The following is a 17156-nucleotide window of genomic DNA, read 5'->3' on the forward strand; positions in this document are numbered from 1 at the left end:
ATCACTGTACCTCAAAGGCCACGGCATAATGCAAAATGATGGAGCCAGGAGGAGACCTGTCAGCCATCTGCCTTTGACATGCTTTTTTCGGGCAGCATTTTCATCTCATACTCCACGAGCATGTACAAATTACATAATGTACAAGGGTGATACCAGTTCCTATTAATTGCGCCATTCCTTGGGCCTGCACACATGCCACAGGGTGGCTACCTCGAAACCACAGCTGTCCTGCAATTCCCTTGCCTGCAGGGGGAGGAAATGTGCTTAGTCCCGAGTTCTGCAATAATTGCATTTTCATATACTGGATTCTAAAAAATAAAATACAACCCTAAATTTTATTTGCATTTGCAACATCCCTTTATACTTTTGCACTGGTGTAAATGATTGTAGAAAAGCCATAGGAGGAACCCTTAAAAGGAAAAGCATCAAAGGTTGTTTTTTCCCCTTTTGCTCATATTGCAGTGACTTGTTGGAAGAGAAATATTACCCCAGCAGCCAGCGCCACTCTCCCCAAGCAATATGGGAACTGTGAAGTTATGAAATTGAGGGCACCTTCACTGAGAAATCGATTAGCAAACCGAGAGAGCTTGTGAATTGGATGTCTGGCCATTTTCAGTAATAAATTGTGAAATAGTCCGTGAATAAGTGGTTCACAGAGTTCAGAATTACCCCCTAGGAAATGTTTGAGACCTGGAGATACATTACTGAAGCGAGTGGCGTCCTAATGTTTAGTGCTTCGTCTGTTAAATATGTATGTAATCCCTACAGCGCTTCCCAAAATTAATAGTGCTTTATAGCTGCTCTGGAGCCGGTGTATTTAAATCAAGATCCATAGATTCAGCTGATTCACAAACAAAGCACTAATTCCAGAGAAGAAAGCTGAGGAGGACGCCAGGGAGAGCAGGATTTAACCAAGCTGCGTGTGCCAAGCTAAACTCTATAGGCGTGATGGTTTCAGTTTTGCTTTATAATTCGAGCTTCACATGCTCTCTCATCCCCCCCCCTACCCTGCTTTGAGGCCAAGCAGGCACCTCCTGCCCACCCCCCCCGGGGGTGGCACAGGTCTCCCACAGCAGAGGTAGGGGCTGACAGGTCATACTGGGAGACGAGAGCCACCAACCTCCAGGCTGGCACAGCCCAGCTCTGGGTCCCGAAGCCCCTCCTTGGCATACCCACCCCCAAGGAAGGGTGCCTGCCCTCCACTAAACGGGGCACCTCGGTGATACTCTCTCTAATCGGGACTCCAGACCTTCCCTCCCATGACTTCAAGCCCCCCTGTCCCTGTGCAACACCGCAGGGACTCTGGCAATACAGCTCGCTCGCCGGAGCAAAACATTAGCCCTCCCCTCCCCGGCCACCCCGCGGGCAAGGACGGTAGCCTCGCAGATACCTTCAATTCAAGCCAGGTATTAGCTGCTGTTGATATCTCATCCTCCCCTTGCCTTCTAGCTTTGCCTGCTGCCTACCATCTTTTGCCATTTCCATCTGTCCTCTACATGTTTTCTCCCTCGGGCTCCCCAGCCTCCCTCGTCCTCGGTGGCTGCCCAAGCCTGATATTCACCAAAGGGCCGTGCAGTTTGTTGTGTGTTTGCTAACTTCACCTGCCAGCCCCCGCTAAAGAGACGGGGATCCATAGGGCAAAGCCTGCTGTAAAGCACTTTATTAGTTATTTTTCACTTGTGCTGGTGCTTAGTACTGCTGTGATTAAAGACACCCCCAACCTTCCCACGGCAGGCATAACTGGAGCAGACGGCAGAAACTCTCTCTGGGCAGCAGTAGGGCCCCGTATCCCATCAGCTAGTGCCGGCCAAGAGGAAAGCAAGCTGAACTGGGGAATGTTTTGGGCTGGCCATCAGCCACGCATGGCTCCCTCGCCCTGTATTTAACCCACCAGCCTCTTGCTCGCTGCAGCAAACAACAGGTACTGCGGTGCAGTTCAGCCGCATTTCTGCTGTGTAGGACTTGGTGCTGAATTTGTCCCCCACCCCTTTATTGTTTCTGAACACTCTTCATTTTCAGGGCATGAAATGGTTATTTTTCTCCCTGAAATCCTACCAAATGGAAAGCAGTTGGCTGCTCAGAAGAGACAAAATTAAATTTTGTGGGGTAAACAAGGTTGCTAATTAGCTGATGTGCTGTGCAAAGTTAATTTATTCCCAACATGTCACGGTGCCAACCCTGCTGAAAGAGCCTGCGCCTCGTGGCTCAGATTGACCCGCAGGGGCAGCCCTGCCTCCGGTAGGAGCTGGGACCACAGCTGACCCTTAATGGGGACTTTTTGCCTTCCCGTGTGCAGGAAGAGCCCTTTGTCATGTTCCGTAAGTCCGACACAGCCCTGTTCGGGAACGACCGCTTTGAGGGTTACTGCATCGACCTCCTGAAGGAGCTGGCCATCATCCTGGGCTTCACCTACGAGATCCGGCTGGTGGAGGATGGGAAATACGGGGCACAGGATGAGAAGGGGCAGTGGAACGGCATGATCAAGGAGCTCATCGACCACGTGAGTCAGGCCCATCTGCGGTGCAGGCAGCCAGCGGCTGCCGAGGGGCAGCTGTGCCCAGGCTGTCCCTGAGGCTTTCTGCCTGGGGTGGGATGGGTGCCTGCTGCTTGCTGGCTCGGGGTACCCGCAGTGAGCTCCTAAATCCGCCTGGGCTCTGCCTGTGTTGCACGTTTTGTCAGAAGAGTATCTCTTTGTCTGACTCTTCCAAATATTCATTTGGAGTTTCTGAAAATGGACATTCTCACAGTACAGAAATGGGCTCCTTTGCTTCAGCTGCACACCCCCCCCACCCCCCCCAGCTGTGCTGCTGCCCTGCAGTGGGATGCAGGCTGGGCACACAAAGAGGAGGCAAGAGGCTTCTCCGAGGCCCGGCTGCACACTGGCTCTCCTGAGCCAGCAGCACAGACGCCTAGGCAGGAGCAGTGCGTTCCTGCTCTCATCCCCTGAGGACGCTGCTGCTCTGCCCCCGACAAACACAGGCCAGGGCACAACACCGGGGTGGCTCAGGGACCCCAGACATGTCCCAGACACAGCTCAGCTGAATCCAGATGACATATCCAGACTGCAAGAGCAGGTGTGCAGGGAACAGTTAATACTAAACGCAGCTTATTTTCCAAAATCTGCTGGGACACGGAGCTCACCCTGCAGCACAGCAGCTGTGCTTTTCCTGCCGTGGCCACTTCTAAAAGCCCATTAAACACTAGTGAAACTGTTGTGGCAGCTTTACTCTCGCAGTCACCAAAAAGTCACCTAGTCTGAAACCTCAACTCGCGGCCAGAGGTTGCTCAGTTTCCTAATTAGGTATTTTGCCTCCAGCACATCCTGTGATCCCAGAAGCCCAGTTAGGGAGGTGAGGAAAGCTGGTGTTTTTATGAATCTCTTATTCCCAGAAAAGGTCTCTGGAAGAAAAGATCAGGACAAAATTAATCTATGATCTCTGCAGCACAGGCAGCAGTATAAGCTGTCCTAGAGCTATAACACAGCTCTCTCCTCCTGAATATCCTGCTCAAGTGGTGCAGCCCTTGGACCACCTCTCATATTCCTGGCTACATTTTGAAAACATTGCCTAAGCAGAAAAGAGACAAAAATTATCCCGCGTACGTAGCAGCTGTGATGCTCTAACAGTTCATCTGAGAAGAAGGTATTTGCTGGGTGAGTCACTTCAGTAAATGAGCTTCGCTGTGAACAGATAACAGAGCATTGTCTGGCGGTGAGACTGTGGAGCTGGGGCTCAGGGATCTAGGTTGTGTTTCCGGATTTGGCTTGTCTGCCCTAAATGACATTGGACAAGTTGCTTCTGTGCAATACTTCCTCCATCTGTAAAATGCAGATGATAATGATTATGTCCCTTATAGGGACAAAGTGATGCTTAATCAGTTTGCGAAGAGCGCTGTAGTCCTTAGATGGCTCACCCTGGAGAGGCGGGAAGTGCGGCAAGGGCATACAAGGACAGCCCTTGGGGGAGCAGGACGCTGTGTCTCACAGGGGAATATGCCACAGGCTGTGCAAACCTGCCTTTGTATTTTTGCTTCCAGAAAACTCCATAGAGCTCAAAATACAGATTTCATAGTCTCTTACGCAACAGCCTTGCTAAGTTAGACAAGTGACACTCAGCATCCCAGCGGAAGAGACTGGTGCTTTGTCGCTCTGAGTGATGCGTGTGACACAGATACGAAGAGATGCAGAGCACAGGCTGCGAACCTTGGCAGCGTGCTGCGGGGCACAGCCTCCCGCGGTCTCACACCCGTTGCCGGGAGCAGAGTCTGTGGCTTTCACCACAGCATCTGTAGTGCAGGGCTCTGAAGAAGTAAATCGCCCCAAAGCAGGAAAGAAGATACAGGGAATAGGAGCCAGACAGTCATTTAGTCTGAACCACGCCACTTCCAATGTCCTGCAAGATGTTATAGGGCTCTCAAGAGGCTTTCAGCCATTCCCAAAGCTGTGGTCAGCTAAAAGAGACGGACCAAGAAGAAGGTATGCGGAACAATGTCATTAAGTAACATGAAATTCATGGTCAACCTGCATTAAAGTATTTCTTGGCTAACTATTTAAAAAGCAAATTAACATACAGCAACAGGAAAGGACCAAATCCCTTCTTCTTTCAAGTTTTACTGTAGCATCAAGTTTGAACTCTGCTTCCTAACAGGTGTGGTTGGGTGCACGCCTTGGAGTGATTTATAACTATTGCCCAAACCCCATATGAAGCCATTATTTTCTTTGTCTGCATGTCATTGCTTTTTATAGCACTGTTTATGTAAAGCATTAAAAAGTGAAACTGCAACCAGATGGGGTCCTTCCTCAGCAGCAAAGCATCTTCAAATTGTGTGGGGAAAGGAACAACCAATTGGCATGTTGCAATGGGAAAGTTCAAACTTATTTCACACCTAGTAGGAAAAGTGTTGGAGACAGCATTCAAACAAAGTTGTAGTGATGGGCTGCCCACACTGCGAGTTTGATATCTGGGCTGGCTTTCCTCCGTATTCAGTGTCTCCTTCTCATAAAAGAATTGGGATCATTGAGGTGGGAGCATAAAGCAGGTAGGATTTTGTGAGGTCCAAACACCCAGGCCAGGATTAACTCTATGCAGAAAGTCTGTGCATTGCTGAAGACCCACTTAACTCGTGCATCTGATACTGAGCCCCCCAGGACTGCTGTGATGCACCAGCTCTGGTGGGCTGAGCCGATGTGCAGGCTTGGTTGAATGTCCTGTGCATAGGAGAGGGTGCTCCTGAGGTGAAATAAGAGGCTAAAATGGTGATTGTTATCACTTGGAAGGGCTGAAAGCCATGGGAGCGGCAGATGCTGTGTACCAGGAATAGCCCGATCCAAGGCTGAAATTCAGTGAAAAGGAGATGGGCAAAGCAAGGGGCAGCCCATCACTCAGGATGGCCTTCTGCTGGGCTGGGAAATACAGCCAGAGAGGAGCTGGGTGTAGGTGGCAGGCAGGGTAGCTCAGGTAGGTATATAATTATAGTGCTTCAGGGATGATGGGGCCTACCACGCAAAGGTGTAAATCACAGAGCACATGACGGAGGACGGGCTGTTTACGCACAGACCTCTGGTGGTTTGTTTTGGAGTCTCGCATCATCCTCCTTTCCCTGTCCTCTCCAATCCAGACATGCCTGGCCATAGGCAGTAATGCCTTAGGCTATGATCCTTTGTAAAATTGCTTTGTTTCTAGTTTGGCCTTAAGCTTAAACAGGAAAAGCAACAGCAGTCAGAGCAGCTCACAGCATGACCCTGTCTTCCAGGTCCCCAGCAGCAGATCTGGAAGAGACAGCCTCGTGCAGTTAGATGCAAAAAGCCCTGCCCTACTGCTTTTCATCTGCTGCTCGTCCTTCATCACAAAAAAGTCCCTATTCTGGGGGAGTTCAGTCCATTGCCTGGAGAACTAGACTCTTTCCTCACTGCAGCTGGTTGCTTATTGTCACTCTCCCTGGCCGCTCCTGCAGAGGAGCCTCAATCAGATGGGCCATGAAAGCTGAACTCGCTCACAACACTGGCATTTGGGGAGGTTTGGGGCACCCAGGTGACACAGAGAAGCTCCTGTGCCCTGCATCCCTAATATACGGGGAACCTGGCAACTGTCAAATCTCCTCCTTTCATCAGTAGTGAACTGTTATTGATGTTTATTCGCAGAAATTATTATTGATACAAGCAAAACTACACTGTGCATTGTGGCACATCCATTCTGATTTATAAATTCTAGTTGTCTGGCAAAACAACGCCTGCAAATCTTCCCTACTGTTTGTGGGCAGAATCACATAGAACCAGCAAAATGAGTTGTTCTGGACGTTTTGCACAGACTTGTTCACAAATAAAACTTGTCTTCTGCTGAGACAGTGCGTATCAAATTTCTATTCAACCTGAAACTTCATGTGGGAATAAAAAAGGTATGAAAAATAATAGGGTTTCTAATGGAAATCCCTGCCAATGGTAACTATAGAGAAGATGTAATATCTATCCTTAGGGACGATTTATGACAGTTGATTTAACACTTTCACAATAAATGGGCATTTATTGACAGTAAATTCTGGCAGAAATACATACTGCACCACATTGCCACATTCCCATTAATGTTCCTGCACTGGTGGATGTTTATTTCAAGTGCCGTGAGCTGGGGATTCATTTGGAAGCCACTGGCCCAGGAATAGGAAAAAACCAATTTCGTTGGATGAAGTGTCCTCCATCTCTTGTTTATACACTGCATGAACTCAGCATTAGGGAGGAGATAGAAATAAGCCAGAACAGCTGGCTGCATTTTCTCCCTTTGTGCTCAGCATTGTTAATTGGGGGGATTCATATTTATCATATTCAGCGATCCAGGTGATGGAAGCATACTGAAGTGTATGTTGGGAGCCCTGAGTTCTCTGCTTGCTTCTGCAGGTCTCTCTGGACCTGCCTTTCCCTCCCCTGGCTTGCTCACCTGCCAGTAATTCATAGGATAGAGCTTGTCTCTAAAAATATGTCTGTTCTCACTGGGATCCTACAGCCTTTGACATCTCTTAGGTACAATTAATGGTAGTTCTGTCTCTGAGGAACTTCCCTAAAGAAAAGATTACAAGAGGCCCAACAGGACTTCATGGTCCTCATTTCTCCTCTTCAGCTTACAGCTAGGTTTTCCCTGCCGACATCTGTTCTTAATTCACCACTGATATTAAAGAAATTCATTGACAAAAATTATGTCTAAATTAGGACTGAAATTGTAAGAGCAGCCATTAAGAGCTGGAGTCAGACAATTAACGCTGACTCCCCTGTGCACGGTGCATGCGGTGGCAGGCCAAGGCGCGTCTGGGATGCTGCCGGGCATGACCTTGCTCTCCCTCGAGCATCACTTCTCACGCTGAGTGCTTTCCTATCCCTGGCCAGCGAGAGGGGAGGGCTGCGGGCACAGGGCTCTCTGCAGAGCACTCGGTCGCCTGCTAAAGTAGCAGCCCCTCTTATCTCCAAGCCACGGGCTGCAAGACAGACCGGCTGCCTCAGCTGTGCCTGGCCTTGTTGTCCCCCAGCGCTCCGGGATGTCTGTGCCCAAGGATGCCTGGGTGCTGGCTCCGCCGCAGGGAAAGATGCAGAAAGATGCAGGAGTGAGGCCAGCACGCAGCAGACCCATGGGGGGACAGGGTGCAGGAGCATGGCACAGCAGCCGAGCAGGCAAAGCAGAGAGGGGTGCAGAGATGGGACCTGATGCAGGGCGGTGGGAACAGAAGAGCAGAACAGCGCTGGCGCCCCAGCGCTGGCAGTGGTGGTGGCAAAAGAGACTGAGAGATGAAAGTGTCGATGCTGCCAGACCAACACCTGAATAACAATTAAATAAGTAAAATATGCACTATTTGCCTGCCTCTCAGGCAACACACACATTATTAGTTTATGTAAATACCTAACTCGGATTGGCAAAATAAGCACAGAGGCAGCTTATTTTCTTGAATAAATATTTATCTTGGTGCTTATGCTGTTTGTGGGCTCTGCTGTGACTGGCCGTCACACGCAGCTTTCCTCTGGCGGAGGTCGGATGCTGCAGAATTTCTACAGTAACCGTGGCTGTGCAAAAGCTGTTCTGACCCACAGGCCACATTCCCGTGATAACTGAGAACTTGAAGATAAGACAGCATTTTCTGATAAAAGCCAAATATCTCTGCAGAGAATACAATTCTCCATCCACTGAACACCTGGTGAACCCGTGTCAGTTCCACCCAAGTGAAAACGCGGTAACACTGGGTGAATAAGGAGATTCAAACCCTTCAAGGTGTGTTAGAGAAGTGTCTGCATTTGGTGTGTAGCTGCCTTGGCAAAATTCATCTTTTTGGCCTCAGTTCAGCAGAACACTTAGGAACGTGCATAAGACTTGGAAGGTGCGCAAGCTCCAGTAAAACAGAAGCGTGGGCTTAAGTGGTTTTGCTGGATAAGGGCCTTTAAGCCACTGGCACTTGCTATAATTCCTCATTTTTAATAAAACCTCTTACTGTGCAACAGCATAAAAGTTGGGGCTGAGGGAAGGAAGCAGTCAGGGCCTGATAATTGACTTCCCGGTTTGTAATGTCAGAGCATGACAAATGAAAACTTCACCCTTGGTGGGTTTTGATTTAGATCCTCTCAGTCAGCAAACCCTTAATTAGAGGCCACCTTCAGAAAAATCTGCATTGATAAAAAGGTTATCAAAGTGCAGCCCCGTACTGCCTTTAATAGCTCAGGACACCACACCAGACTGGGCTCCCTAATACATGCTCCATTCTGCCTGCGTGTGACATTTACTGCCAAGGACACGGGGCTGTGATCAACTCACAGGAGCTGCTGAAATGACACAGTAAAATTTTATTTCTGCACTAAAAGCGTTTTGATCCTTGGGCATCCATGCAGATTTCTCTCTCTCTTCATTTTCTGTGGTAAAGCATAAACTCCTAGCTGTTATTTAGCTTGCTATTTCATTCTGACAAATTTGGCTTAGGATCTTTCAGACAGGCAGTTGCTAGCGAGCACTGACCACAGAACTGATCATTTGTTTCCTCCTTCAGAAAAATCCATAGCCAAATCCTTCAATATCTCCTTCGGTTTTCCCTGTTGGGTCAGAACACTCACACAGAAGTGATGGAGAAGCTGAAATGCTGCATTTCTTTTGCCATTTCTGCCTTGTGACTTTGGAGACTGATAAGCCGAAATTCTCAAGTGTGCTGTAACGTGGGGAGAGCAGCTGAGCTACAAACCTGCCGGGCATCCTCCGCCAGGACGGTACCATGGATGCGGACTCTGCTCCTGAGATGCAGAACTTCACTATCTCAAGCTGGGCAGCCAGCATTGCCTGTCCACTCCTAAAAACCACTGTCCTTCACTTTTCATCAATGTCACCACAGCCACAGCTGGCACAAAAGGGCTCATTGGGAAAATATTGTTTCCATTTTCTCTAAGTTTTGACAAATGCCAGTGATTGAAAAGGACACTTTCTGTACCAAGCTGATTTAAAAATATATTTCCATTTGGAAAGTGACAAGGAAAGGGAACCAACCAGGGCTCGGCTAAAGAACCATGTTAGAAAAAAATACGTGTTTTTACCCTTGTTAGAAAATTCCTGAAACTCTTCTGTTCAGGACCTCTAAAGCTACATTCTTTGGAGAGGAGACCCTTTCATACGCACACACACATATTTATGTAACAGATAAAAGCTCATGTAGAAACTCTTCTTATAGAAAAAGGCCCAGATTCCTGTATTTAAAAATATTCCACTGACTTTCGTCACAGATTTGCAAGGTCAAACGAGATCATTAGTCTGACCTTGCTCCACAACACAGGCCAGATCTTCACCAATTTCTACAGTGAACCCAGAGTTTCTGTTGGAATAAAGCATGCTCTAGCAAGGCAGCCAATATTGATTTGAAGTTTGCAAGTAATGACAAATCTACTATATCTCTAGGTAATTATCACTCATGGTTCATTTAGAATTTTAATTTTCAGAATCAGATGTTAAATAAATCTTGCACGGGAACCATGCGATGGTTTCTCACTCCCACCAGCCAGGCACGCTTGCAAGCATTCCCAAACAGCAGCTCTCTTACCCTACACCACAGCTTCCTTAGAATGAGCCTTTCAAGTTGTATCATGAAGTCAACTGAGGGGAAAGAAATTCAACCTTTTACCTCATGCTGCTACAACATTACTTCCTGCACCTTCATTCTGGAGTGGTCTCCCCCTGCAACTTTCTCCTCTCACAGCAACATTGAAAGGAAGGCCAACAAAAACAAATTATCTCTGCAAACGGTGGGATTTGCACACAGCAAACTCCTGTTGTAGAGAGTTCTGTGGCAAGATGCAAGCACAGCGAGGATTGCAGATGTTTTATACCACTTTAAGATATAATTGTTCCAACCATCTTAGAAGAGCCTATCAACATGAGCTCATTGCATCTGGGCAAAAGCTGCAGAGACTGTAAGACCTGTTGTCTGCGCTGTATGTCGGTAGCTAACATCAGCCGAAAATCTATACAATGAAAGTCATAGAGTACAATTAGCAAACAGTAGACCATATTTTGCTCTCTACCTCGCCGATTTAAATCAGGAACAACTCTCCTAAAGATGGTAAACACATCCACACCATCGCCCAGCGTGCTTTGGGGACCCTGCATCTGCGTTGGGGTTTTGTTTAGGTGATGAGAAGTGTTTGTGATAACTGGACCGTATTATATCAATTCCACCTTCCACCTGTCCTATCTCGGGCGTTCTTGTGCCTAATGCACATAGACCAGTCCTTGGTCCCTTACCGAGAGGGCTTCGGAGCAGAGCTCACAGAAAGCTGCCCAAATACCATTTGTGTGCAATGCAGTGCAGCTCTGAAGACAGCTTTGTGTTTGCCTGTACAGCAAGGCTGCAGGTCTGAAGGGAAGCAGTTACATGGAGTCCATCCTGTGCCAGGCACAGAGGGCCCTGCCTGCACTGGAAAGGGGGGCAGGAGGTCCAGCCTGGCTCAGGCAGAGGCACAGGGCAGACATACCCCATGCGCAAAGGGAAGGGGGAACCCCAGGGCTGCACTTTGGGGTTTTTTTGGCCCAATACTGCAGTGTGACTGCTGTGGGTGTTTCTAAGGGGATGGAAATGCCTCGGTTTCTAATGCCTTCTTTCTCTCTCTCTCCCTGCGTTGCGCACAGAAAGCTGATCTGGCCGTTGCTCCTCTCACCATCACCCACGTTCGGGAGAAAGCAATAGACTTCTCCAAGCCCTTTATGACCCTGGGGGTCAGCATCTTGTACCGGAAGCCCAATGGGACCAACCCCAGCGTGTTCTCCTTCCTCAACCCCCTGTCTCCTGACATTTGGATGTACATCCTCCTTGCCTACCTGGGGGTCAGCTGCGTGCTGTTTGTCATAGCCAGGTAAGGGGACGCCGGTGCCATCCCACCCAACTGCCATCAGGCCACATCTGCTGCCATGTGACAAGACGCCCTCCCCACGCTCAGATCCGTTTTGCTGCCTGGTGTGTCGCAGGGATCCAACCACCCAGTGGGAGCCGCAGCATTAAATCTGTGTCATTAATGAAATTACTTTTGGTCCATTACACAAAGTCAGGCTGGTCTCTTGGCGTGGGGTTGCTCATGACTGCCAGACTCCTGTGCTCTGTTCCCTTTTGGACCTGCATCTCAGAGTGGCTGTAGAGGTGATACAAACCCTGTGGTGAAAATTAAAGATGAGCTAGCCACAGGGGAAATTTGTTTCCTTCTTTGCTAGCTCCAGCCTGTGTTATATCCTTTGTACCGCTTTACCATACTAAATGTGCTTGTGTTTGTTTGCTTTATTAACATAAACCTGTAAGCCTCTTTTGCTGTATCAGGGCAGGCAGTTCCACAGATTTAGTAGGCTTCCAGTACAAAAGAATTCTAAAATGTGCTTTCTTTTATGATTTTAGAAATTTTATTGCCTTTCCATTTCATTAGCACCTCCCTGGTAAAGCGAAGGGTAATTTTCCTACTCTGTATCATCCACCATTCATGCTCCTGTCAGGTCACTTCTCACCCACCTTCTCCAGGGAGCAGCTCAGCCTCTCCGCTGTGTCCTGGACACAAAGCTCCCGTCCACGTCCCGCATCATTTTCAGCTCCTGCCTCTGAACCCTCCGCCAGCAAAGCCCCCACAAACCCTTCCCTATATCAAAAGAATGGAGAACCTGTTGCTACGGATCAGACAATGTGTCTGTTTACAAAATTAATATGCATCTAATTAGCATGTTTAAAACCCCTATATTTAAAAGCAGCATAATTTGCATATATTTGCATGTGTTATTAATTTCACAGAGTCTTTGATGAAATGCACAGTCCAGGGCTGCTCTCGATACGTGATTCCACCTTTTCAAACCAAAACAAAGCACCTGCCTCCCTCCTGCTGGGCAGCCGCCCTCCCCGGCCACGCACAGCCCTCGCTGGATGCTTAAATATTTTGCATAAACACCATGCCCAGGGAAGTTTCCTAAGCACACTCTGCAGTTAGACACTCATTTCTCATTTCTTCCAGTTCAAGTTATGCCAGTGGTGCCTTCAGAAACCTCCCTGCTGACCCCACACCTTGGACCGGGGCTCTGTGCAGACCCTCTCCCTCCAAGGGCTGCTATGCTGTGTTTTTCTCTGAGCATCCTTCAGAAACCAGCTTCTATCTAATCCACTGACATCAATCAGACAGTCAAAGTAAAGATTAAATATGAAACTGCAGCAAGCAGAATCCATTAACCCTCATGTTACAACAAATCTGCAATTTTCAACATCCCTCAGGTCCACGGAGGCATTTAGAGATGATTTCCTGAGTTTACTATGTAATATCCTAATTACATGTAACAGCAGTTGTCAAAGTAAACTCGGCTTAGCAGACAGTATTAGTGCTCCAAACCATCTGGGATGGTGAAGCAGCTACATCGCCTGGTCCTTCCTCTGCAGAGGTGCAGAGCCGGAGAGGTTGCACTTTGCTCTTAGAGAACACAGAAGACCTTCCATGTTCAAGATTTGAACTGCAATCGTTCTCCTCCCTAGCCTTTGCAATGCACCTCTATCAAATGGAGATACACCAGGTTTCCAGGCGCTTTCCTGAGGTCCCACAGAAGCTGTCTGAGCACGGATGGCTTTGCAGGCTGTTTGCACAGTGCCCGCTGGGAGCACAGGCCTGGGCTCTCATAGCATTGCAGTACAAACAGCAACTCATAAAAACAACCTAACAGATCATTTCAGCAAGCAGGTGGTGTAACGCACAGAAACAGTAGCACTTGTTATTACTACACTGTAAGAGGCCGAGAGTCGCGTTGCCATCAACACATCGCTCCACCTTCCCACCAGCTCTGCCCTGCAGATGCGCTGCAGCTGCAGGCAGGCACCACTGCTGGGCACACAAAATGCAGGACAGTTTGGCAAAACACTGCTGCTGGCTTTGTCCTGCCCCAGCTGAAGCCCCTGGGAAGACTGCTGGGGACTCCAGCGGGGCAGGATGAGGTCCTCGGCAGTTTTGCTTTGTGCTAGAGAGGAACCAGACGCTCTCAGCAGGAAAAGATACTCGTCTGGGAAAATGAACCCGAGGTAATTATGGAAAAGAAAAATATTGTGATGACTGATAGAACTCCTTCACTTTATGTCTCTGTTAGCCATGCAGAACATAGCTAGATGGGCTCTGCTGCCATAACGTCTTTGGCTCTGATGCCATAAAGTATTAGACTGCTTGTGCGGCTCGGAATGACAATTCAAATACAATTTTACATTTATGAGTTTATTTTTCCAGACTCACATAATGGCTAAATCCAGCGCAAATTGTCCAGATCCCACTTTCAAAGCATGGTAAATGTGCAAATTGTATCTGCACGTGAAATTCATTGCTGTAAATACTGAGAAAAGGTTGAAGGAAATGCTAGGACAGGCCCTGATGTGAAAACACCTTAGAAGCCACTTTTTATAGACCAGAAAATCTAGATGCTCTGTTCAGAGAGCAGCAGGGCTGCCCAGCCTCGGGCAGCCCATCCCGCTGTCGGCAGCGATGTGCACACAGCGCCTGCCCTGATCCACCGAGTCGGGTGCCCAGGCACCCCAACCAGGGTACCAGCCCAATAATCCCCCCTGCCCTGCCCTGGAGGGCACTCGCTGCCTAGAGAGGTGAGGATCTGTGCTAACCCAGTCCCCTGCATGTGCCCGGACACACGGCAGTCGCACTCAGGAACTGAGTGTCTGTTTTAACACCCCTCTGGTGACCGCCCTGGCACGATGAACACAAGAGGGTCTGAACCACTTGCTGTGCTGGGCTTTGTGGCTGGCGTTGAGGGATGAAAGCCTGAAGAACTGTGCTTTAGTCTCTGTTTTTGTTCTTAAACGAGCCTCATAATCTCTCTACATCATAGCAGTTATGATGTAATACAACAGTTTTTCCTCATCAGACTATTTTTTGGCTGAAATTGAACCTATAAAATATTGCAATTACAGTTTCTTTTTCACACGTTTTCCTCCTGACATTTCTTCTGTCTTCCTGTTCTTTTAAAGAACACCAAGCATTCGGTGTAATTAAGGTTCTGCAGGAATGATCTTCTAACACAGAGATGAAGAGCAAGAGATTTCATGGGGAAAATATTTACTGCATTCAGAAGTAATGGAAACAATATCTGCTTTTGACCCCAGCAAGGCCTCTAAAACTCAATTCTCAGTAGAAAACCACAGTCAAAATAGCAAAGCTTTAATTCAAAGACATGAGTCTCCTGAACTAGGCACCAGAGTCCTCTGCTGATGCTATAATCATAGGTCAATGCCACTTAAAACCAACTTAGGGACTATTTAGAGGCAGGCAAAGGATGTATTTGATCCATCTCCCCTTTTAATCAGTCTTTCTTAGTTATTGATGGAGCCTCTGCTCCTAACCACTGCAGCCCCCAAAGAGCCATAAACACTAGCAATTTATAAGGCTTTGTGGGGGTAATTTGTCTGGTAACTCTGGTGTGAGGTTGCAAGTGGGCTGTGCAGCTGGCTGATTTGAATTGTCACCCCTCCTCAGACTCCTACAGCCTTCAAATTATAGCTAATCACCCTTGGGTGCACAGCAGGGCAGGTGGGTTTAATATTCATCCTAATTGCAATGAGGACTGGGTCATCCATAAGAAATTTCTCTGGAGATGCAATTTAGACTCAAAAGTATTTTCTGTTAGATCTTTAAACCTTCTTTGAAATGCTCCCCTGTTTCCCTGCCAAAAAGGCCAAGACCAAGAAAATAATCATTGTTTTTGATGAAATATTTCTCAGATCCTGTTTTGCACCTGAGGAAGAGGGAAGCCAGCCCACAGTGAATCCTGAGCAGCCCCCATTTATTATGGCTCCAGCTATATGGGGTCAACGAGCTCCACTTGCTTCTTCCTTCATTACCCCTCTGTTTCCACTAATGGTCCCACTCGCTTTTCAAGCACTGAAGACTCTCGTCACTGCTTTGCAGTTTTCTGAATATTTCTCTGTAATTTGAGCAGCACCAGTAGGTTTTCACTCAGAGACCTTGAAGTTCTTCAGTGTGTCATCTTGTCAGGCTCATTTGATCTTACCAATTCCCTTTCTGTTTCATATTCTTTCATTGGCAGCCCAAGAAAGTTTTCATCTAATTCTTGAACTCTGGGCTTTATTCGACAGAAAGGGCTTAGGCACCATCCTTTATACACCTCTGGCATAAATCTACAGCAAGTTTAAAGGAATAGGCAGCATGTAAAGCCAGGTCTGAATTCAGCCTGATTCTTGTTTTCCTTTCTGATTTTCTCTTATTTAAAAATGAAGAAGGTGGGCAACAGCCCAGCCATTACCCAGACAAACAAGCCTGGGCGAGGCCTCTGGTTCTGCACTCTGCAAACCCAGAGTGGGCAATGGTCCCCACTGCAGAAAGGCAAGATAAAAGGGGGGGGAAAGGAGAGGTCATTACCCTCTATCTTGCATGTGGAAAATAGAAGCAAGAAGTGGGACAGATGCACCTAGAATGAACTTTTCTAAGACCACAAGTCCTGTGTGTTGCACCTAGTCTGTCCCCCGTGATGGGGTCTTCCCTGCGGACACCCTCCTCTGCTTCACCCCGCTCGGTTCCTGTGCTCGGGGACCACAGCTCCATGTTCGTGGAACGTCCCCACATGTCAGGGTCCGAGGGGAGTCTCACAGTCTCTGTGTGACTCCACAGAGAAGAGGCGGGGGTAGCTGTTTGCTTGGGGAGTTTTTGTGCCATGGGGCACCTTGGAGAGAGCTGTGGCCCTTTTCTCCAAATACATCCAACTGTCTGAAATTAAGCAACAAGACGTCTCCTTGGGTAGCAGCATGTCTGGCAGAGAATTACAGAAAGAAGTATCTCCTAATACAAACTGTGGGCTGGGCTTTGAGAAAGGGCTGTTTGTGAAGCTACAGGGATTTCAGAAGGAAGCAGAGATGATAATTAATGCCTGGTTCAAAAGCAATTATACCAATTATGTTTTTAATTTAATCTCAGCAAAATTTGGGACTCTTAGAAAATGTAAATAAACAGCTCTAAAAATATTAGCGTCTCCTGTTGAGCATCCTCCTCCCCAGATCCTGGCCAAAAGGGCTACATTCACGGCAGTGCTTGCCTACCTATCTTAGGCAGGATGTGCAGAGAGATGATCATAGAAAATTCCCTCAGTTTTGCCCAAGAACTACAGCGCTGTCCATGGAAATATGCCCCCACTGGGAATAAGTGTTCTCCCACCACCTGCAATGGGGCTGAGCATTGTGGCAGTCCATGCTGAACCTACACCAATTTCCACTGTTGTACTAGTGCCCCGACCGTGCAGGATTCCTGCTTGTCAGAACAGTGGAAAGTTCTGCTTCTCACCTAGCTAAATCCCACCCCAATTCCCATATGCATTAGCAGGAAAGCCCCTGAAATACCATGGTTTGTCCCAGCTACCGCTGCAGAACCACTGCAGCATCTCTCCTCAGTCGATCTAGAAATGCCATTTTTCCCCACATTATGGAACTGTTCCATACTCGGGCTAGAGGTCACATGTCTGCACCGCATCCCATCCCATAGTTGTGAGCTCCAGTTGCTGTCGTGTGATGTAGTGTTGCAGAGATGATCTGAAATGACTGAAGGCTTTGGGGAAGCAACCTGAGATACCTCAGAAGGACCTGGCTTCCCAGGTTTCTATGCTGTCTGCAGTGCAGGGCATGGGGCTTACAGCCATGCC

At 48.0% G+C, this 17156-nt stretch overlaps 1 protein-coding gene across 1 annotated transcript in view; it reads left to right on the plus strand.

Moving 5' to 3' along the window:
- The window catches only part of GRIK3 (glutamate ionotropic receptor kainate type subunit 3), a 120845-nt gene that overhangs the window by 91167 nt on the left and 12522 nt on the right, over positions 1-17156 (plus strand). Inside the window, exons 10-11 of the mRNA XM_076357268.1 lie at positions 2297-2500; positions 11130-11353. Coding sequence (XP_076213383.1) covers positions 2297-2500; positions 11130-11353 — 428 coding nt within the window. The remainder of the gene's footprint in view (positions 1-2296; positions 2501-11129; positions 11354-17156) is intronic.

The sequence above is a fragment of the Aptenodytes patagonicus genome, chromosome 21, assembly GCF_965638725.1.
Source record: "Aptenodytes patagonicus chromosome 21, bAptPat1.pri.cur, whole genome shotgun sequence".
In the NCBI taxonomy this organism is placed as follows: domain Eukaryota; kingdom Metazoa; phylum Chordata; class Aves; order Sphenisciformes; family Spheniscidae; genus Aptenodytes; species Aptenodytes patagonicus.